Raw genomic sequence first — 24346 nt, 5'->3', positions numbered from 1 at the left:
CGTCGCTCGAGGGACCCTAGAGGGACAACAAACACAATATGACGAGAATTTTCTGTACAGCAGTTCAGAAATAGTGGCACCGCATACATGGGTGGAAAGTGGTGGCGACATGCAAAGGTGGTTCAAAAGTAATAGCTCAATGGCATTGCTAATTTGAGCAAGTTACATAGGAAGTGACCACACAGCAAAGCATTCTGGGTGAAGTCAAGATTTGACCAAAATAGTCACGAGTGTTCTGAAAGACGAGTGCATCGTCGAGTAGTGAAGACCAAAGGGGGATATTGAAACAGCTGAAATTTTCAGGAGACTGTCTGTCTTACATGTGTTTCGTGTAATTGTGTTTAAATGATGCATTAACTTCAGAAGTTGCCCTGAATTGATGGATGAGAATGATACATCAGAGAGAGATAGAGAGAGATAGATGGAGATTATAGCTCTAAGTTGTAGTTTTGGCATTTTCAACTTATTTTTGTCAATGCTAGGAGACTCATCAACTGAAGCAACCACGGATGTTGGAAGGTCATACATATGGTGTGTCATACCTAGCATGGAGCCCAGATGACAATTACCTGATCGCATGTGGACCAGATGACTGTTCTGATCTTTGGCTCTGGGACACTCAGGTATTTTTTAATATATTCATTATTTTTCCTGTTTTTAACATTCCCTCATTTTGGTTTGAACATTGGCTAGAGGCTATACATTTTAAATTGTTCCCGATGCTTTTGGTTGCAACTTTCAAAAACATCTTCAATTATAGGAGTAAACAAAGGCAAGTTAAGAAAATAACGGGGCAGGCCGAAAGAGAATGTGAGAAGGATATGAACAATAATATTGAACAAAACAACAAGGATTTTAAGTACACGAGGAGTATAGAGCAGGTTAAGACCAATATGGGCCCATTGAGTGCACAAGAAGTGTCCCAAAACCCAATGTTCTTTGCTTGATCGATTCCCAACACAACCCTCTTACTTGCTCATTTCTGTGTTTCTTCCCTGTTCTCTCTTCCTTTCCTATTTGTTTAATTCCCTCCCTGGTTGTGCCCAATTGATTACATGCTACCCCAATGTCAAATTAGAGAGAGAGAGAGAGACAGAGACAGAGACACAGACACAGACAGACACAGAGACAGACACAGACACAGACAGAGACAGAGACAGACAGACAGAGACAGAGACAGACAGACAGACAGACTTAATAATCCATTTTACAATCAAATATGAAAATACAGTCACTTAATAATCCATTTTACAATCAAATATGTAAATACAGTCACTTAATAATCCATTTTACAATCAAATATGTAAATACAGTAACTTAATAATCCATTTTACAATCAAATATGTAAATATTTGTAAATATGTAAATATGTAAATTATGTAAACATATAATATGTAAATATGTAAATAAATATAATACCCGGAGACAGAGACAGACAGACAGAGACAGACAGAGACAGACAGAGACAGACAGAGAGACAGAGACAGACAGACAGAGACAGACAGACAGAGACAGACAGACAGAGACAGACAGAGACAGAGACAGACAGAGACAGACAGACAGACAGACACATAAATTATTTGTGGCATAAAGCTAATAGTATTTTAGGTTGTATTCCCAGGAGGATAAATTGTAAAGCAATACAGGTAACGTTAACGGTCTACAGCAATTTAGTCAGGCCTCACCTTGAATATTGCGCCCTGCAGGTTTGGCCGTCAAATCTGAGAAAGAACTTAGTCTTGCTATCCCAGAAATCAATCTTGTCACTCTGCTGAACTCTATGGCAGCTAAATTATGAAGAGTTTGACATCCGTTTCCGGTCCTACGAGGAAGGAAGTGACTTCGACGTCTGCACAGTTTCAAAGCTTTAAGTATTTTTCCAATTTGTGTCTTTGTCAAATTTCCACTCGTTATTTCATTGTTTGTGTTCTGTGTATTTTCGAGTTAATTTTGGTTTGCAATTCGCAAACCTGTGTATAATTAGATCGTTTTCTGCTCGCACCGCGTGTGTGTGGCCTGGTAACTTGAGGCTTCACTCACCCAGGCGGTGTTTTGTGTATTTAAGTTCTTTCCTTCACTGTATTGCTTATTTCTTCGATTTTTTTCTCCCTCTAACTTCCCTGAACATCTATCCTTTGTTTAACGCTCTGTATACAAAAACCCCCCAAAAAACAAACAAACAAAAAAGGAAAGAAAAAAAAAAGAGGAAAGAAAAACAACAACAACAAACAAACAAAAATATTATCCTTTCCTTCTCTCCTCACCCCACCCCCTTTATCTCCTTCTCTTCCACCTCTTCCTTCCATCTCCAACCATAACTCGCCCTTCCAATTCTAGTTTTCTTCATCTCATTGAATCTCATTTAACATTTAACCTCATCTCATTTAACATCTCATTTAACATCTCATTTAACATTTAATTTAACCTTTCTCCTTTCTCTGATCCACCCACGCCCTTACTTCAGGGACTTTTCCCAGATTGTTTTTCACGCTTTTGTTTAAATATGTTTAAACTTTCCCCTGCAGTCTTTTATTCAATGGTTTATTACAACACGCTGTTTTTCTTCTTATTTAAAAGGCTTTTTTCAATGTCCTCTTCAAATCATTCCAATTCAAAAAAAAATTCAATCTCTTACAGTCATTCCTCCCTACATTCTCTAAACTCACCTTCATTCCACCCCTCCTCTATCGTTCTCAAACGGATCTCTGACTTGAAAATCACATTAAACCCAGGTTGTAATAAATGTTTGTTTTTCATCAATCGTCCACTTTTTAAACTCCTCCCTCACCCCTCCCCTCCCAAACTCCCTCCTCACATCTCCCCTCCTAAACTCCCCCTCACCCCTCCCCTTCAAAACTCCCTCCTTACCTTCAAAACTCCCCCCTCACTCCTCCTCTTCTAATCTCCCCCCCTACAATCTCTCTCCAAATCTCCCCCCTACCACCTCCTCCTCCTCAAAGCTTCCTCCTCCCCACTTTCTCTCCCTTCCATCACATACCTCCACCTCCTCCAACCTTCGACTATGCTCCCCCCCCCCCACTGACCCCCCTAAACAACACCTCACGTGCCTCTTCCCATCACCATCAAACCTCTTTCCTCCTCATTCCTCCTTTTCTCCTAACTCTTCTGCAATCTCCGACACACTATCAACAGCTCTCCCCACCTCCCCTGTCACCCCTGTCATGTACCTGATGCTCCCCCTCCCTCTTCCTTAACGGTATGGACGTCAAACATCTTGGGCCTTCGCTCAAACCTGATTGATCTCTCCACACAGGTTGGCTCTGACAAACCAGATGTAATTTGCTTAACAGAAACTTTCCCCCTTCAAGATGTCTCTGATTCTTTAATATCTCTTCCTGGTTACTCCCTCCTCCGATATGATAGACCTGAGCCTCGTCCTGGAGGTGGGGTTGCTATCTTTATCAAAAACTCTCTTCCTCACTCTCCTTGCACTGCCCTCTCTCCACCCCACCCCCAGGAGTACCTCTGGCTACGGCTTCCTCTCAGCTCCCACCTTTTGTTCATATGTGTTCTGTACCGTCCTCCAAACAGTGATGACTCCATTTACATCTCCCTGTCTGACAACATGGACCAACTTCTATCCCCTCATCCCAACTCTCTCTTCCTCATATGTGGCGACTTCAACTGCCATCATGCCAGCTGGCTGGGTGTGGGTTCCTCTCACACCAGCCATGGCACCTCAGCAAACGACTTCTGCGACCAACTGGGACTGACACAAACTGTCAATTTCCCAACCCGGATCTCAGTCAATGGAGTACCTTCTCTTCGAGACTTGGTTTTGACTAACTTCCCCGCAAATGTCTGCTGCTCTTCTTCTGCTCCAATCGGTTCTTCTGATAATTTCCTTGTTAAAGTGGACATCTCTCTGGCCCTTCTCAGAGAGCCTCCTCAGCGCCGACGAGCATTTTACACAGGCTGACTGGCACGGTCTTCAAGCAGCCATCAATCATCTGCACTGGTCTCCCATCTCTACTGCCTCTGACATCGACAGTCAGATGAGACTGCCTGGGAATTCTTCCTGGGAATCTTCCTGGGAATTCTTCCAAAGTAAACTGCTCTCTCTCATGCACAGATATATCCCATCTCATCTTCAGTTGTCGTACCCTTCCTCCCATCCATGGTACACTGAAGCTTGTGGTGAGGCAGTTGCCATGAAGCAACTTGCCTTCACCTCATGAAAGGCTAATCTAACTGAAGGAAATCTCAGTTCCTTTCACAAAGCTCGGAACAAGTGTGTGTCTACCCTCAGGAGAGCCAGGAAACAATATCTCTATACTCTCAAGACTGAACTCTCAAACCTGTCTCCCTCCTCCAAATCCTGGTGGCGTCTCGGCAAATCTGTTTCTGGTGTTTGTTCCCCCTCCATCCCCTCCCTTACCTCAAATGGCTACACAGCTGACTCCACATGTGAAAAAGCTGAATGCCTCAACTCTGTGTTTGCCTTAAAATCATGTGTTCCACACCCGTCCGTCTCTGTACTCACCGTAGCCAGTCATACCCAGCTGCTCCTGGACTCTGTGTCCTTCTCTCCTGACAAGGTGGAGAAGTTTCTGTCAATCCTCGACTATGATTCTGCCACTGGACCAGACGGCATCAGTCCACGGGTCCTAAAATCCTGCTCTGCCGCTTTATCTCACCCGCTCTATGTTCTCTTCACCCTCTCTTTTGCTCAAGGTCATCTGCCATCAGCTTGGAAATCAGCCAACATTACCGCTTTACACAAAAAGGTGCAAAAACAGATCCTTGCAACGACAGACCAATCAGCCTTCTCCCAATTATCAGCAAAATCATGGAACCCATCATTGCTTCGGATATCAAATCTTTCCTCTTCTCCAATGGCTTGATCTCTGATGGTCAATTTAGTTTAAGACCAGGTCACTCTAATCTGGGCATGCTGCTTCTGCTTTCTCAACAATAGATGGAGGTCCTCAATGCCAAACAGGAAATTAGAGCCGTCTCCCTTGACATATCACATGCCTTCGATACGGGCTGGCACCCCACTCTGCTCACCCAACTCTCCTCCTATGGGATCCATGGAAATCTCCACGCATGGCTTGTGGACTTCTTCTATGGTCGTAGTCAATGTGTGGCCCTGAATGGGTTTCTGTCATCTCCCCTTCCTGTTCAAGCTGGAGTTACTCAAGGCAGTGTTCTGGGCCCCGTGCTTTTTCTGGTCTTCATCAATGATCTTTCTGACTCTCTGGAAAATCCTCTCTATCTCTTTGCTGATGACTCCACACTCTGCCGCTCCAATCATATATCAGATCGGCAATCTGCAGCCTCCTCACTCTCTGCAGACCTGGACAAAATCGCAGACTGGTCAAACAAGTGGAACATGTCTTTCAATCCTGACAAATCTCACACTCTTACTATGTCTCTCCGAAAAAACCGACTGGACAACCCTCCCATCTACTTTCTCAGCAATCCTCTCCAAAAAGCTCTGTCACACAATATTTTGGGTCTCACTATCTGCCATGATCTTTCCTGGTCAAACCACATTTCCAAGCTGGCCTCCAAAGCCAGTCGCTGACTGGGCATCCTCTGTCGTGCGAGGTCCTTCCTTGGCACACCTGAGCTCCTCACCACATACAAGGCTTTCATCCTCAGCTCAATGGAATACTGTTCCCCCCTCTGGGCTGGTGCTCCTGCCTCACACCGAGCTCGTCTTCACGCTGTTGAAACCAACCGAGAAACCGAGAATCATTGGAATCTCCTGCGATGAAGCTAACTCCGATGGCCTTTTACTCACTCACCGCAGGCAGGTAGGTGGTCTTTCTGTCTTCTACCGACTCCTATCTGGCCTAACTCCCCCAGCTCTATCTGTGCTCTGTCCCCCCAAACATTCCTACAGGTCGCACAAGATCTGCCAGTAGCCCTCCTCTTGTGAAATTGCCAAAATCAAGCCTCTCTGCTCACCTTCACTCCTTCATTCCTATTTACTCCTGCCTCTGGAACAAACTCCCTCACTCTCTTCAATCCCACTCCTCCCTCCAGGTCTTTAAAACAGCTGTTCACCACCATCTCTTATCTTCCCCTATCCAAAACCTTGATCTCTTCTACCCCCGTTAATTCACCCCAAATCCACTTTTTTTTTGTTTTGAAATATCACCTTTTTTCTTTCCTGGATGTTCCAGCAGTGTCCTCGTGTTTTATGACCCCCCCCCCTCCCCCTCGCCTTCCCATGCCTCCTCCCCCCAAGCCCTCTCCCTCCCACAGATCTTCCGTTGTCCTCTCTGCTGTTGTACTTGTGTGCTTCCCTCTTTCTCCCCATCTTGTCTCCCGCTCCCTTTTTGTATGTTTTGTGTGTCTGTTTGTTGTTGTTTTTTGTGATTGATGTTAGCTCTTACACGAGCCTCAATGTTGTATTTAAAAAAAAAAAAAAAAGCGGCTGAAGGAGACAAGGTTTTATACATTATGTAGGAGAGGATCTGATAAAGATGTCGATGATGATGAAGGGTAAATAAAGAAATAAATGCAGAAAATTTTCAGGAATTGGACCATCAAATGAACAGAGAGTAACGAGGAAAGACAGGATGTTATTAAGGCAGAAAGTAGTTAATGCATGGAATGATCTCCTTGGAAAGGTAGTGGCTGGAGAAACAGTATATCGGTTTAAACTGAAATTCAATAGGTACCTATATAAGCATTGGGGATATAGGACGATATTGGCCAAGATTGGTAGCTAGCTGAGGTATGGATGGGTGTTTGTGTACACGTGCAGCGATCGTGATGACTGTGAATGTGCTGTCGATGTTTTTTTTAAAATTCCTCATGGTACAACCTCCTGCAACCAAAACAAAGAAAGCAAAGACAACTTGGACATGAAAGGTGTGCACTTCCTTGCAGTTGCAACAACTACATGCTGAACCGCCCACCGACCCCGGGAAACATTAAGACTACACCACAAAGACACTACGGCATCCTTCAAAACATCCGATGAACGACGACTACAAACTAGAGAGTTCATAGAACATGATATCCTGCGCAGTGCTCTCGTGTATATACTTCAATTGATATAACATAACGATTTTAAAGAACGTTTAAAACAATTCCGGAAGTTTAGCACCGTTGAGACAGTCTTATACACAGCCTAATTTAACATGTCCAAGGTTGTTGTGGTTGTTGTGGTTTAATTGAGGTTTGCATGGCTGGCCTTGTCAGCAAAACGTAAATGGAAAAATCACAGAGGGATTATCACATACTGGGGAAAACTAACCTTAATCCCTAACTAATTATCACTGCTTCACCCCTCGTGTGAAGACACATAAACAATCTTAAGCTTCAGTCTCCCTACCTAAGTACATCGAGATGTATCCTACACGTCCATGGTCCATGGTATAATTATACAGTCTTACCTTTGCTATGGGATTCCTTCATCTACCCCAATAAACGTAGCAATATATAAAGCAAGTTACCGTGGAACTACCCAATAATGAATTTTTTTTCCCTTATTTCATTGAGTGTAAACATGCTCGTAGTTGAACTTTATAATAATAATGATTAATAAATAGCTTTTGCACCCTTGCTATGGAGACCAGCATTTGGGTTCCAGCAAAATGTCGCTCTTGGTCATGTTTTCACTCAAAGGATTAATTGGGAAGCATCGGTGTAATTTCTTCTGCTCATGGTTGCTTTATTGCTCCTGTGTTGTACCGGGATGACTATGGTAATTTGTGGCTTGCAGACATGGGAGCTCAAGGTCAAGATGTCACATTCACATGAGGACAGCCTGGTCTGTGCATCCTGGAGCCCTGATGGCCGGCGTTTTGTGACAGGTGGCCAGAGGGGCCAGTTTTACCAATGTGTACGTCTTGTTTGTGCTTGGTGCTGTGGAAGAGCTAAGCAAGGCCTTATTACCAAGCTTATGCCTGATTCGATCCCAAGCTAGAAGTAGAAGGAAACACTGCCCCACCTTTTTTAGGATGCTCCCTAACTTATTTAAGGATGCTGAAAGGAAGCTCAATGGGCCCCTTTACAAAGTACCTCGCTCTTATAAAACAATTACCCACCCCCTGGAAATATATTGAATACGCTGAATAAAGTTTATTCATTTACAAACTACCTGGGCCCCTCTGCGATCTCCCATTTTGGCTTACGGCTTTGAAGTCTTTTACAGGACAGGGAGAGGCGGAGTGTGCTCCTTTCCTGAAACTAATAATTTATGCAGATCTGGAACCATTTGTGCCTCGGTGCCCCACTGCCCCCCACCCTTCACCTGTCCCCGACCCGGCTCAAGCCCTCCTTCTGAATTTGACTTGCACACAGCCCCCTTTTTTGTCCCCCGTCGCACCACGGAGCGAAAGGGGGACTATGGTTTTACCCTCCGTCTGTGTGTGTGTCCGTGCGTGCTTCCATCCGTCCGTGCGTGCGTGCATACGTGCACTGCAATATCTTTATAAAAGTAAGCGAAGGACCGAATTCTAATTTGGTGTGTGGGTGCAACTAGGCATATGGAAGAACCCTATTGAAAATTGGGTAGCCACGTCAAAATCCAAGATGGCTGTCACCGTATCTAAACCTTGTGAGCACGATATCTTGAAAAGTAAATGTCTGAACGTTGTGAGCGGAATATCTTGAAAAATAAATTAACTACTAACTTATAATCCGGTTTGTGGGTGTATCGAGGCAAAAGGAAGAACGCTCTTGAAAATTGGGTCGCCACGTCAAAATCCAAGATGGCCGCCACCATATATATGTCTGAACCTTGTGAGCGGAATATCTTGAAAAATAAATGAACTACTAACTTCTAATCCGGTGTGTGGGTGTATCTACGCATAAGGAAGAACGCTATTGAAAATTGGGTCGCCACGTCAATATCCAAGATGGCCGCCGCCATGTATGTCTGAACCTTGTGAGCGAAATATCTTGAAAAATAAGCGAAGGTCTAACTTCTAATCTGGTGGGTGTGTGTATCTCGGCATAAGGAAGAACGCTATTGAAAATTGGGTCGCCACGTCAATATCCAAGATGGCCGCCGCCATGTATGTCTGAACCTTGTGAGCGAAATATCTTGAAAAATAAGCGAAGTACCAACTTCTAATCTGGTGTGTGGGTGTATCTAGGCACAAGGAAGAACGCTATTGAAAATTGGGTCGCCACGTCAAAATCCAAGATGGCCGCCGCCATGTATGTCTGAACCTTGTGAGCGGAATATCTTGAAAAATAAACGAACTACCGTACTAACTTCTAATCTGGTGTGTGAGTGTCTCCAACCCACTCGCAAATATTATCGACTCTTCCATGTTTTCTGCGTCTTCCACTTTGTCAACTCACATCATTTCACCGACGGGGGGACCTAGGTGTAACGCTTGTTAACTTTAAACTAGAGGTCTTTTAATACACTTAAAAAGCCATCAAAATTGCAATTCACCCCCAAATATGTCGTCTTACCTTGCTTTTGTTGTTAAAACATACAAAGGAGTCAAATGATAGCATTGTGTTTTCATTTCATTTTATTGAAACAGGATATGGATGGGAACGTTCTGGATTCTTGGGAAGGTGTTAGGATTCAATGTGCATGGTACATGAAAGATGGCCGCACTGTGCTTGCGTCTGACACACACCAGAGGATACGCAGCTACAACTTTGAAGAGCTAACGGATCGGAATGTGTGCGTACCTTCATTAGTACATAAACCCGCTCTGGCAGATATTCCTGCACATAAAAGGCTTTGTACCTCAATGTTATCGTTTACATATCTTCACCATTTTGAGCTTTCTCCATCTTTCTGTGTTCCATTTCCCTTCGCAGAATACAGGAAGATCACCCCATCATGTCGTTTGCCGTCTCCCGGGATGGCAAGTTCGCTCTGCTAAACGTTGCAACTCAGGTGCGATGACGCACGCATGCAGGCCTCATATTAGATTACGACTTAGTCTTCCTGGGGGCTGCCGATGGAAGAGAAGGTGCGTGTGTGACACACATACAGTGCCACGGTAGTCGTGACTCAAACGTTTGAACGTAGTTTGATTCGTAATTGAAATGTGGCCTTGTATTGCTTGTTGCCAATACATTGTGCAACATCACAACAATTTGCCATTTTCTATTTGCTACAAAAGCAGTTGGTCATGCACAGCTTTTTCTTCTTTTACTTTCTTATCATTCTGCAACTCTGACATTTTGTACAAGCTGAAGTTTCTTCTGATTAGGTTTCCAAAAATATTTGTTTGTTTCGATTTGAGACCGAGCACGTTTTTTTGTTCAGTGGAGCAATCAGAAAATCAGCATTTCGGCCATCGGTAAGATCTTGCTCCATCCCAGATATTTGTGACACGCCAAAAATTAATGGGATATTCTTCCACTTCCCTGCCAGCAATGGATCGATGAAGGTAGAAGCAATTTGGAAGTTTAAACCCTTCAAAAGTAACCAGGCACTGACTGAAAAGAGGTTGTATGGCACCTTCACGATGTTTTATTGTTGTACAAACATGGATGAAGATTTTTGCCACAGATGCATGTATAATATTAAATGATGGATGTTATGATTTACTTATTTGCCATTGTTGTTCCAGGGAGTACATCTGTGGGACCTGCAGCAGCATATGCTCGTGCAGAGGTATCAAGGCCTGACACAGGGTTGTTACACCATCCACTCGTGCTTTGGTGGCAGCAATGAAGACTTCATCGCCAGTGGAAGCGAAGGTCATAAAGCTATTGCATGCATGAGTGTCAATTCTCCATCATGAGACAGAATAATGTTGAGAAATTTCTGGAGAAAAAAAAAAAAATGATGTCACAAAGTGTGATGCATATCGGTGTAGTGCCTCAGCCAATCGTTTGTTAGTCTTGGCCTTTGTTTTGGTGTTTAACAACTTTGTCACTTTTATCGGATGAGTAATACTTTCGTTAATACAACAATGGGGTTTATTGTGTTGGGCACCTCGCTGCTATACATTGACCAACCCGTGAGAAATAAATGACGGTGGGAACCGCTACGATAACCGGACGATAGGCTGGCGCTTTGAAACCCGGCTCAAAAAGATGGACCTGGCCCGGTGTGTTCTTTGGGACAGCTGGTTTACTGTAGGAATGGGAGGTATTTGCAGAACACAGGGAAATAAATATATTAAATACATTTTGTTGCAACTCCATGACTGAAGATAAAGTGAGATTTTAGAAATGCTTATTTTGTACACTTTCTTATTATGTTTTGAACATGTTTTGAAATGTATCAATGAAATGACATTTTAGACTTGGTGACACATTGAGTGATTATATATTACAAGCAGGGGTGCCCAGTTTTGCCCGTTGCCATTCTATTCCTGTTGACATTTTGAAGAAATCAAAAAAATACCATTTTTTTTCTATCAAATTCATTTCATACTTTTTATATTTCATATTTTCATATTTTCATTATTTCATATAATTTCAATATTCATTCATATTTTTCTATCAAATAAAAAAATATCATCAAAAAAAGACGATTCCTGATGAGATTCAAGAGCAGCTTGGAGCTAAGTGCCAAAAATCACACATTTATTTTCCAGTTATTTTTTCCCTTGTGTTGTAATCGAGTCTGTATGGGGCGCTCCAATTAGGAATTTAGATTTCCCGTGTTTTATTTTGTTACCGGCATTTTCTTTAATAAAGCCGGTATTTTTGTACAGTTTAAATCCGTTTCGGTTGAGTTAATTTATCCAGGTGTGAAGACGTCGGGTGGGCATCTTCTCCCCACTTGCTCGTGAGTACAGGTAAGCGGTGCTCATGGCTTCTCCCCCAGTTTCTCCCCGCGCATATCACAAAGGTCCGCCATTGAATTGAACGCCGCAGAGTTAAAGCTCGTTTGGTCATCTGTCTCGTCCTGTGGTGTTCACCAGAGGGCAGGCACATGGCAATACCTTTCACATAGCTACAAAGGCCTCGGCACTATATAGCGATTAAAGTAAAAATCCAATTTTTTTTTTTCAAAAAAGTATTTTTGCCTGAAACACTCCCCAGCACTCTGGCCATCTCTCAGAAAAATGGCGACGACACACACACAGACAGACAGACATCTCTCTTGTAGTATAGACTAAGTATTTTGACCCGTTGATTCGCTGGCAGATTTATTGAAAACACAACATGTTGTACTTCACAAGCATTCTGCTATATTTACCCGAGGACATCTGCGATCTGCTTGGAAGTCAGCTGACATCACCTTCGCCAGTCAACTTCTTCCTCTTGACGGTCACAAATATTCTCACGTTCTTGCGGGGTTGGCCGGTGTGGTGTGGGGGGGGGGGGGGGGGGGATGGGCGGGCGGTGGCGGTGGGGGATGGTGGAGTTGGGAGAGGAGAGTTTTACTCATGTATTTCATGAACTGGCTGCCCAGGCCTCATGTTTGACTAAGGTTAGGGGGAGGAACTTGTAACATGGCCGGGGTGCCGGCAGTAGGTTGCCTACTCTTCGCGAAGGACACCGTGGGATCTTTAACATCCAACAACTAACACCTGCAGACGGGACTCTCAGTTTAACATCTGTCCAAGGTACGACACACACATTGATGAATCACCCTGCCTGTGAATCACTGGGATGAAAGTTTATAGCTGGGCCGAGATTGAAACCCAGGCTAGACACCTTGGAGTTGAGTGTGATTAAGAGATTACTCACAACTTTATGAGGGATTAAGAGAACCGGTATCCGCTAAACCTCATCGGCCATTTGAGTTCCCGTTATTCAGAGCTCTGCCTGATGTGTTGCATATTACCGTGCTGACATGCATGTCGATGTCATGTAACGCCGAATATAATTGCTTGTTTAATGACATGCAAGAATATTTAGATATGAAATTGACGAGCTTTAAACATGATATGCACTACACGTCCTTGCCTACATGCCTGTGCATTGCTACATGCATGTACACGTGTGTTGTACGCATTAGTACATTGCCTACTTCACGCATCAATAAACATTCTTTTCACGCCGCGAGGTGCATAGGAGCTGCCGAAGCAGATTCATTCGCTAAGGAGTACAATCCTGGATGGATCGTATTCTGACGCAGGATACTCGAATGGTTTATTACCACATTTTGCCCACCTTGGAAGGATGACAGTCTGAGTCAACCCACCTTGTGTTACTGCAACAGCACGACTGGGGGCTCAAACTCAAGACCTTAAGCCAGCTAAAACCAAAAATTTAGCTCGGCCTACTCTACGGATCGTTTTGTATCTGCTGTATTTTACATACTCGATTATAGCCATCCATGTTGTGCTAATGAAAACAATTACAACTTTTCTGCAGACAGTAAAGTGTACGTATGGCACCGAAAGAACGAGAAGCCCATCGCAGTGCTGAGTGGCCACGCACGCACAGTTAATTGTGTGAGTTGGAATCCAGCTGTACCTTCCATGTTGGCAAGTGCTTCCGACGATGGAACCGTGCGCCTCTGGGGACCGGCACCTAGAACAGATGAGGATGATGAGTCCAATGGTAATGTCCTCCTGTTGCTGCTATTCTCTTTGCTCGCTCTCTATAGTATCTTGCGGAAAGGATTCCTTCTACCAGGACACCCCGCTATCCGATCCACCCACCCCTCTGCCCGCCCTCCTCCCACTAAAAATATTGTTTGTTAACATGGAGGTGTCCACCAAAAGTGCCATTCATGATAATGAATGCTCCTTTTAGAGTGACTACCTTATCTACATAGGTTGTACTTTAACATTTCCTGCATTGGTTATGATTGCAGATTGTTGGGAGCAGCTCTGTAAATCAACCGCATGTTTGAGAGTTATTGATACAAAATTATTCCCTTCTGGAATGTGCGCATCAATTGTTGCAGCTTCCTGGTTCGAATACGGCTCCCCCTCCCATCCTGTATAAAGAGTGACTTTTTCTGATCTAGCTGCTTCTTTGGGAATTCTGTATTTTTCTTTATTTATTTTTTATCGCTCTTTCTTTCTCTCCCTGCACCCTCTCTATCGTTCTTTATTAGTCCCCTACCGGTGTACACCGGAGGGGACTATAGGTTTGCACGCCGTCCCTCCGTCCGTCAGTCCGTCAGTCCGTCAGTCCGTCACACAAAGAACAATTTTCCGGACTTTTTTTCTAAACGCTTAATGCTAATGATTTCAAACTTGGCACATGGTTTCCTCATGATAAGTTACAGGTCAAGTTCGAACTTCACGACGTTTCGATCATTTTTGACAAAGTTATGGCACTTTGAACTTTGGTAATTCTGATAATTCTGATGATCCTTAACTCAGTGCCATTTTAAGTTTTAATTTCCTTTAAAAACCAATTTCTCTGCAATAATAGGACCGATTGAGAGAAAATTTTCACCATATGATGGACTCGGTCTGTAGAATATTTTAATGGTAATTATGACGTCACAGGTCACGTGGTTCGGCCGCCATATTGTTTTTCGTGAAAACACGAAAACCCCTTTTTCTCTGCAACGGCTGAACAGATCGAGGCCAAACTTTGCAGGCAGAATCGCATACCCATGACGAACAAAAAAGTCAGCGAGCATGACGTCATGCGTCACATGCTTTCAGAGTTATGACGTTTTTAAGCATGAACCTTTAAAACCGAGCTCCTCCCTCATTTTTGATCCAATCGAGGGGAAACTTCACAGATCTGTTCAGCACTAAAATGTCCTTTTGGAATTTGCGATAGGTCACGTGGTTTGGCAGATATCATTAATTAAACGAAAATATTTTAAAAATGGATATCTCTTGTTTATTCTCGAGTTCTCCTCAAGCCGCACTGCGCGTCCTCAGCCTCGTCTCGCGAACGTCAACAGCGCGACACAGCGCGTGCTTTCTGGAGGGGCGGAGCCAAGCCTAGCAACATATATATACACACATCGATCATTGATCGTGAACCGAACAATATCATAAATTACTGATGGTTTCAGAGTTATGAGGTTTTTAAGCATGAACCTTTAAAACCGAGCCCCTCCCTCATTTTTTATCCAATCGAGGGGAAACCACAAATCTGTTCAGCATGTCGGTCTACTAAAACGTCCTTTTGGAATTTGCGATAGGGCACGTGGTTTGGCAGATATCGTTAAGTAAACGAAAAAAAAAAAAAAAAGGATATCTCTTGAATCGCTAGTACCTCAGACCGTGAGTTGGTAATAAATTATATAATTCACACAGTGCAATACGTGCAGGCCGCTCCACGGAGCGTGCAGACCTTGGGGGCTTATCAACGAGGCGAGGCGTGACACACGTGTCTCAGCATACCTCAGATCAAGTTTGAAAACCAGCATCAACCGTACATAAATTTGCATATTCGATCATTTTTGACAAAGTTATGGCACTTTGAACTTCGGTAGGGGACATGTATTACAGCACAATACTCAGAATGCTTGTTTTTTCAGGGGCAAAAAACAATTTGCCCCACAAAATTTTAGGGGGAACTTGCCCCCTCCCCTTCACCCACACTTCTATGGTCCTTGCCTGTGGGTATGCCATCATGTTAGCAAATTGCTACTTTTCCATATGGTTATCACTTATCACGCTGCACTTGATGAGAGTAGTACAAGATCAGTGACTACCTCTACCAGACTACGAGAATGAAAAGTGACATACAAGCTTTATTCTCATCACGTGACAGTCCTGTGCACAGCCTGCTGCGGATATCTCCCAGAGCACGTTAAACTTAGTTGTTGCTAATTATTGAGAAGGTACCACAGACAACGACAACTTCTTTTACTTTTTTTAATAGCCACTATTAGTATTAGTCTCACCTTCTTGTGGTCGAGGCCAGGAAAGGTTTTTGACCCAAGTCTTTCCCAAACCACCTGTCCAGACAGGAAATTATTTGTTCAACATGCCGGAAATAATGTACATGCTCTTCACAAAAGATGAATCTTGTTTTTGAATCCCACAGAAGAAAACCGACAGAATCTTGTTTCTCACAGTCTGAGAGTCCTTTAGGTGCTTTTTTGCAAACTCCAAGCGGGCTTTCATGTGTATTTCACTGAGGAGAGGCTTCCGTCTGGCCACTCTGCCATAAAGCCCAGATCGGTGGAGTGTTGCAGTGATGGTTGTCCTTCTGGAAGTTTCTCCCATCTCCACACAAGATCTCTGGAGCTCAGCCAGAGTGACCTTCGGGTTCTTGGTCACCTTTCTTACCAAGGCCCTTCTCCCCCGATTGCTCAGTTGGGCCGGGTGGCCAGCTCTAGGAAGAGTCCTGGTTTTTCCAAACTTCTTCCATTTAAGAATTATGGAGGCCACCGTGCTCTTGGGAACCTTCAATGCAGCAGAGATTTTTTTTTGTAGGCTTCCCCAGATCTGTGCCTCGTCACAATCCTGTCTCTTAGCTCTGCAGGCAGTTCCTTCGACCTCATGGCTTGGTTTTTGCTCTGATATGCATTGTCAGCTGTGAGACCTTATATAGACAGGTGTGTGTCTTTCCAAATCATGTCCAATCAATTGAATTTACCACACGTGGACTCCAATCAAGGTGTAGAAACATCTCAAAGATGATCAAGAGAAATGGGAGGCACCTGAGTTAAATTTCAAGTGTCATAGCAAAGGGTATGAATACTTATGTCAATGTGATATTTCAGTTTTTTCTTTTTAATAAATTTGCAAAACTTTCTAAAATCCTGTTTTCTCTTTGTCGTTATGGGGTATTGAGTGTAGATTGATGAGGGAAAAAATGAATTTAAACGATTTCAGCATAAGGCTGCAACATAACAAAATGTGAAAAAAGTGAAGGGGTCTGAATACTTTCTGAATGCACTGTGTGTGTGTGTATATATACATATATATATATATATATATATATATATATATATATATATATTGTAACGATTTTGAGAAGTGTAACGGGTTTTGGGAAGTGTAACGGGTTTTGAGGAGTGTAACAATTTTGGAGGAAGGGTAACGGATGTGAAGAGTATGGTTTTGGTATGGTAACATCCTGGTAATGTAAATAATGGTCGCAGCCGTCCTCCTAATTAATTTCATAGAACATACACGCAGGTCACGATATATCTTTTAAATAGTGTATTTCCTTATTCCATGTAGGCTAAGTATGTGTTTTCCACTAGATTGACTTTGCATTGTATCAAACAAAATAAGCGTAGGCCCTTCCAATTTCCCCAAAACCTCCCTTCCAATTGCCTTCCGCATTTTGGCTGGTTTTCTTCAAACCACCATTGGCCACGAGGTAAGGTTGGGGAAGAAAGGCGTGTCTCCACCTCGTCATAAAAAGCAAGGAGTGAACCAGCCCTAACAGCCAATCAACACCGCGGTGAGTGACCCGGTAGGCGCGCCCTCGGAGTCGGCGGCTTGATTTCGCTGGAGGTGATAAAAGCGACTGCAGGGGACTGTTTTGACGAGTGCAGATGGGAGATGACTGGAGATGAGCTGGAGAGGAGCAACGAGGCTGCACCAAAGAGAGGCCTTGAGAGATACGCTGGGGGATGACCTGGAAGAGGAGCGCAATCCACCGCAAGCCCTACCTACCTACCTACCTACCTGCCTGCCTGCAATACCCCCCTGTCGTTGGAGAGACGCGCTGAACGGAGGGAGACGGCTCCACCCCAGGAAGAGGAGCAGGTGTGCCGAGCCAGCGCGTGACGGCCGCGGATACGCGACGGAGGTTTTCCCGCCAAAACCGCGAGGGGTGCTGCGGCCTCCGATTTTGCCTTCCTCTCAAGCAATCAACCTCGAGCCATTACCTGCCTGCAATATCCACCGTGTGAGTGTGAACGTCCTGTCCTACTCGTTTGTCTTGGGGATTAAGTAAATGAAATAGAATAAGTTAACAATGCACTGTGTGACTGCTCTTTTCCATCTATTGCTGTAAATAATATTGGTCGCTCTAAAATATTGCTTGTGCGTGTATAATAAATCTGTTCTTCCTCCAAACTCTGTCTTTCTTCTCTCTTCTTCTCTTTCGGTCGCTTTAGAGGTTTCCCAATTGAATATCTGTAGCGCGATTAGTCAACGTTCGGTTGGAATCGGGTTCTAATCGGGGAGTAACTGTTCGGACGCGGTTAAATACACCACCGCTCGGTAAAATAACATCCAAAAACCGTGTCCGTAACAATTGGTTGTCAGGAGATGGGATTCGAACCTGGGACTAAATTTATTTAGCCCAAATTTTGGACACCAATTGTGTTAGTACTGTAACAATTGGTGTCGAGGAGTCGGATTCGGACCCGGGACTAAATTTGTTAGGCCCAAATTTTAAAAAAAAATTTTTGGTCAAAATTACGAGCTGCCGAAATTGTGTTGTTTTATAAAACCCGAATTTTGAGATCGCGCCATGGACAATCAAGGCGATCGGATGTCGGTGGGGGAGATAGACGGGTTAGGGGTAACCCAGGAACCAGGGGAAATGTATGTGGAAGAAAGGGAGGAGGAGAGCAATGAGGAGGCGGTTGAGGGGGTGTCAGACGCGCAAAATGGCGCTCTCGCGCACGTGGTATCAGACGCACAAAGGGGCGGCTCGCACGAGCGCGGGGTAGCCGCGCCCGCTGCGCAAATAGCGGGAATTGATGTGCGGGACCTCATGGCGCAGATTAATGCAACCATACTAATGGCAAATATGGGGCTAGAAGCAAAAATGGATGCTCAGAGTGAGCGATTAGAGGGCCAAATGGGGGTAATGAGGGACGAAGCGAGGGGTACCGGTAAGGAGTTAGACAAGAAATTTGAGGGGTTAGACAATAATTTTAAGGAGTTAGACAAGAAATTTGAGGGATTAGACAATGGGATAGAAGGGGTGAAAAATGGGTTAATGGGGGTAGAAAACAGAATGGCCGCTCAAGAGAATCAGTTAGAGGGGGTGAAAAATGGGTTAATGGGGTTAGAAAATAGGATGGAGGACAAATTGCGGGAAATAGGGGAACAATCCGCCCGGGAAATCGAACAGATGGGGAACCAGATGGAGGAAATACGACGAGGGGTGAGTGAGGAGGTCTCGGGGCTACGCGAGGAGGTAAAGCGAGGCGAAAAGCGTATCGAGAAAGAGGTGAGAAATAATACGGCAAAGTTACAGGGGGGAATAGAAGATCTGACGAAAGGAGTAGAACAGCTGACAGAGGGACAAACTAAGTTAGTGGAGCAGGTTCAAAAGAACACTGCGGTACTAGGAGGGTTAAAGGCGACACAAAAAGAAATTAAAAACGAATTAATAGCGACGCAGAGGCAATGTCAGATGGTACGGGAGGAACTGACAATGAGGGTGGAAGAGGTGACAGAAGCAATGGAGACGAAGGACCGGGAGGTAAGGACGCACGTAGAAACGGTCACGGTAGCCTTAGAGGACGAACTTGAGGAGACGCACCGGGAAATAAAAGAGGTTAAACAAAAATTAGAGGAAGTGGGAGAAGAGGTGAGTGAAATTAAGAAGGGACGGACAGAAACTAAGAGAGAAATCCGGGAGGAGGTGATGGAATGTGTACAAGGTCTGTGTTCAAATCATGATGCGGTGCTCACTAACCAAATAAAAAGTTTGCAGGTGGCAGAGAAGGTGCGACGAGGTACGGAGGTGAGTGGCAATGTACATGATGTGAGGGGAGATTCAGTCGGCTTGGGGATTGGTTTGGATCCGGGTGTTCGTGAAAGGCCGTTGGTGAGGTGTGTGACAGGACCGGTGTGCGAAAAAAGAGGTGTGCGAGAATGTCCGACCATGGGGTGTGTGAGGAAAAAGTGCACGCCGAGGAGTGAGTGTACCGTCAAGAGTGAGTTGGTCGAAGCGCGTGTGCGAGGGAGCACAGGGAAGCGCGGTGTGGTGAGTGTTACGGAGGAAGTAACGAAGAAGTGTGCGCGGGAGGATGCGCGAGGAAGGTGTGTAACGGACGGGTGCATGGGGAAAGCGCATGCTGTCAAGAGTAAGGGAGAATGCATGCCTGTGGTGAGTGTTACGGAGGAAGTAACGAAGAAGTGTGCGCGGGAGGATGCGCGAGAAAGGTGTGTAACGGACGGGTGCATGGGGAAAGCGCATGCTGTCAAGAGTAAGGGTGAGTGCGCGACCGAGAGTGGAGGTGAGAGTAGTGAGAGTGACAAGGAGAGTGAGCTGGTTGTGATAGGTGAGCGAGGATGTACACCTGGGATGGAAGGATGCACACCTGGAATGGTAGAGCGTGAGTGGGAATGCACGCTGGAATTGGTAGTGAGACACGTGGTTGGGTGTGCGGGTGAGAGCACACCTGTGATTGTCACAAAGGAGGTGACCGAGGAGGGGGCGCGAAGCGGTGTATTGGTGAGGTGTGCGAGCAACGAATGTGTGCCAAAGTGTTCGGTGGTCAGGTGTGTGACCAAGGCTGTGAGTGGAATGGGTGTACCGAGGTGTGTCAGGAAAGGTACGAGGAGAATGGGAACAGCTGCATGTATGAGCAAGAAAGGGGTAGCGTATGCTTGTAGGAATCCAGGTGAAGCGTCGACGATAACTGGGTTAAAGGTTAGAACGACTTATAGCCGACTCGGGCCCTCGGTGCGTGCCGGGCTTCGCGTGCCGCGAGAACCAGCGGGGATCCGAACCACGGCGGTTTCGAAAGAACCGCCGTGCGCGATCCACGCTGGGCCTCGCTTTGAACGGCCGCGGCCGGGCTCCACTAGGCGGAGCGGGCGGCTGGATAGGAAGGGTCGCTATGGCGACCACGTTTTGTTGAGACGTGCCGGCAGGTCGAGATCGGGACATTGGATGGCTCCACGCCGAGGTGATGCGTGGGATCTCGGCCCGGGTAAGCCCCCGTCCCTGCCCCGAATGCGGGACGTATCCAGCCGCTGGCACAAAACGACCCGCGTTCATTGCTCGGCTGTACGAAGCCGGGCTGTAGATGTGAATTGGCGCACCGAGAGGATGTAATAAGTAGACGGGTGATGGTGATAGTGATAATAGTGATTTAAAACGAAATTTAGAAAAGTGAATAGAATTGGCAGTAAATGGAAAATTTTTGAATTGTTGGATTTGGACGAGCGAAATTGGTAGTGAGAGACCCCCGATGTGGTGGGATGGCAAATCCACCATCCCTCACAGGTGGGGGCAAATGCGCAATAGTTTATGGGGTGGCTATGACAACCGAGCCAGGGAGGGCTTGGATAATGATAGGGATCGAGAAGAGATTGACATTAGGTAACGTTAAGTTTAGTTAGTGACTGATACCTGTAGTGGGGACGCAGGTAGATTAGTATGGATGATAATGACGTGGGAGCGCAATAGTTTAAAGGGACGACTGGGAAGCGCAAGTTTCAGAGGGGAGTAGTTAGCTGAGATGATGCCGTGTGTGTGAGGATTGAACAGGTGAGAGTGGAACAGGTGTGATTGCACAGGTGTGCAACTGAACAGGTGTGTGGAGCAGTGTATGAGGGAGTAGTGGTGATTGCGTGTTGTGTTGACCAAATGGTCCAGGAAGAAAGGAGGGTGCAGGTGGCACCAGGTAGGATTGCACAGGTGTGCAACGACAGGTGAATGAAAGACAGGTGTCTGGAATAAATGGTATGGAGTATTGGAATGGATGGTCGTGGAGTGAGTAGGGTGGAAATTGTGGAGTGGAGTGGATGGTGCGAAGGTGTGGATGGGGGAAGAGTGGACCCCTTTCACGAGTACCCGGGGCGGGTAGTGTAAGTGTTAGGTAGAGGGTATAGGTAAATTGTAGTTGGATATTGGCATCTGTGGTGCGGGTGACAGAATGGTATGTGGATGGGTGCGTTGGTGTTGTGGAAATGGCTGGGCGTGTAGCCTGTTAGTGTGTGTAGTTGGTTTGGGCACTCCACCACTGTAAGGATGTCGGCCAGGTGAGGCCGCAGGTGGGCTCTGGGAGCCGGTAGTAGTTGTTGTGGATGGGGCCCGAGGATCCGGAGGACGGACCCGGGTAGCCCAGTGCCAGAGGGCACCATGGGGTGACAGAGCCAGGAGAGGGGCTGTCCCCAGTTAGTTAGGTTAGGGTGAGGAGCTAGGTAAGCTCGGGTGGCAACTACAGTGGTGGAGGTGTGCAGGTGGGTAGACCTGTTGGGAGAGGTACACGTCGCAGCCCAGAAATTGTGCTAGAGCACCGGGAGATGAATCGGGGGAGTGAGACCCCAAATTGAGGAGCACCACAGTTTGGCCAATGGGAATTGGTTATTAGAACCCATAGTGTAAGTTGGCCAATGGATTGGCAGGGAAAGACCCCGGGTAGTGTAAAGTGTGTTACAATCATTTAGAGGATAGTTAGGATGAAGGATCTCCTCACACCATCTGCATCCACTCACCTGAGGTGACAGGTACTCCACACCATGCCATGTTTTGATTATTTTTTATGATGCAAATGTTTGGATTGTGAGACGCATCATGACGTGGGTGTGACATTGTGCTTTGATGTTCCATCTCTGCCTCCTTATGAGGATTGATGATGAATTTGATGATGGCAAATTTTGAAGTAGAGGGATTGTGGTGACGAATTTGGTATAAGGGAAATATGGGGAAGACGTGACAGTAGTGACGAATTTGTAAATGGGTAGATTTTGTAAATATGGGGTAAGAGCAAGGGTAGTGTAGGTGACAGGGGGGTGACGTACGGTAGGGACGAGCTTTCTCACTTCGCCCTCCGTACGCATTTCACCTTGCATTGCCTTGTTTGACGTGTACCCTTGTGACCTTACCCCTCGCTCAATTGTCTTTCTTTTGTCTCCCACATGACCTGTGCGCCATTGGGTGCCGAGGGGAGCGTGCGTGAGGTGGCCATTGTGCGCCCGAGATTCCCAGAACCAGCACGCATTGCGTTGATGTACCACTTTATGGACCGCTGTTCGGCGGCCAAGTACCACTTGATGGACCCCAGGTTCTGGGGCAGGGCACCTCTGTTGGAAACCGGCCATAGTGGCCAGGGAATCTTGCTTGCGGACCTCGGTAAGGTGGCACCTATGCCAAACAGGTGGACCACCCTTAGTTGGCCCCTGAGGCCCTAAATAAAAATGGACACAAGTTGTGCTTTTTTTTAGTATGTCCAAATAGGCCGCATGAAGCCAGAAGACGTCGGGAAGAACATCGGCCCAGCAGAGAAGGAGAAGACCACCACCAGTTGTTTTGTTGTGTTTATTATGAACCATGGTAACCGCACCGGATGGTGTTTTTGGGTGCTTTGTGGTGTTTGGGTGCTTTTGGGTGCTTTGGTGGTATTGGTACTGGTGCATCGATGCAATGCGTGCTGTCTCCTCCCTCCCAACAGGAATTTCTTTCTCTTGTTCCCTAAAAAGAAAAGAAAAAAACACACAGGTCCTGGGTTGCGTTGTAAATAAGAAATCACGTCATTGTAAATAATGCTCCCCACCGTAAATGTATAGTTTCAGAATAATTCCGTAATTCGGTTAGCTGTGGGCTTGAGTCTGTTAGACAGGATGCAATGCAATAGGGGGACATACTTATTTGTGTTTTAAAATTGTCACACTCAGGGTCAGGTTAATTGTAGAGGGAATTACACCTACATGTCACACTCAGTTAAGTCTAGTAGGCCCGAGGACGTGCCTGAAGAAAGGAGGGTGCAGTGTAAAGATTTTGAGAAGTGTAACGGGTTTTGGGAAGTGTAACGGGTTTTGAGGAGTGTAACAATTTTGGAGGAAGGGTAACGGATGTGAAGAGTATGGTTTTGGTATGGTAACATCCTGGTAATGTAAATAATGGTCGCAGCCGTCCTCCTAATTAATTTCATAGAACATACACGCAGGTCACGATATATCTTTTAAATAGTGTATTTCCTTATTCCATGTAGGCTAAGTATGTGTTTTCCACTAGATTGACTTTGCATTGTATCAAACAAAATAAGCGTAGGCCCTTCCAATTTCCCCAAAACCTCCCTTCCAATTGCCTTCCGCATTTTGGCTGGTTTTCTTCAAACCACCATTGGCCACGAGGTAAGGTTGGGGAAGAAAGGCGTGTCTCCACCTCGTCATAAAAAGCAAGGAGTGAACCAGCCCTAACAGCCAATCAACACCGCGGTGAGTGACCCGGTAGGCGCGCCCTCGGAGTCGGCGGCTTGATTTCGCTGGAGGTGATAAAAGCGACTGCAGGGGACTGTTTTGACGAGTGCAGATGGGAGATGACTGGAGATGAGCTGGAGAGGAGCAACGAGGCTGCACCAAAGAGAGGCCTTGAGAGATACGCTGGGGGATGACCTGGAAGAGGAGCGCAATCCACCGCAAGCCCTACCTACCTACCTACCTACCTGCCTGCCTGCAATACCCCCCTGTCGTTGGAGAGACGCGCTGAACGGAGGGAGACGGCTCCACCCCAGGAAGAGGAGCAGGTGTGCCGAGCCAGCGCGTGACGGCCGCGGATACGCGACGGAGGTTTTCCCGCCAAAACCGCGAGGGGTGCTGCGGCCTCCGATTTTGCCTTCCTCTCAAGCAATCAACCTCGAGCCATTACCTGCCTGCAATATCCACCGTGTGAGTGTGAACGTCCT

General features: G+C 45.7%; 1 protein-coding gene across 1 annotated transcript in view; it reads left to right on the top strand.

Moving 5' to 3' along the window:
• LOC137426446 (WD repeat-containing protein 26) overlaps window positions 1-24346 on the top strand; it is a gene marked incomplete in the record, with an annotated part of 64889 nt that overhangs the window by 39208 nt on the left and 1335 nt on the right. Inside the window, 6 exon segments of the mRNA XM_078779424.1 lie at window positions 483-623; window positions 7706-7825; window positions 9486-9631; window positions 9772-9850; window positions 10533-10662; window positions 13240-13428. Of these exon segments, the coding sequence (XP_078635550.1) occupies window positions 483-623; window positions 7706-7825; window positions 9486-9631; window positions 9772-9850; window positions 10533-10662; window positions 13240-13428 (805 nt within the window).

This window comes from Myxine glutinosa, chromosome 5 (assembly GCF_964187855.1).
Source record: "Myxine glutinosa chromosome 5, kmMyxGlut1.1, whole genome shotgun sequence".
NCBI lineage: Eukaryota > Metazoa > Chordata > Myxini > Myxiniformes > Myxinidae > Myxine > Myxine glutinosa.
This window is presented reverse-complemented; position numbering and strand designations above follow the sequence as displayed.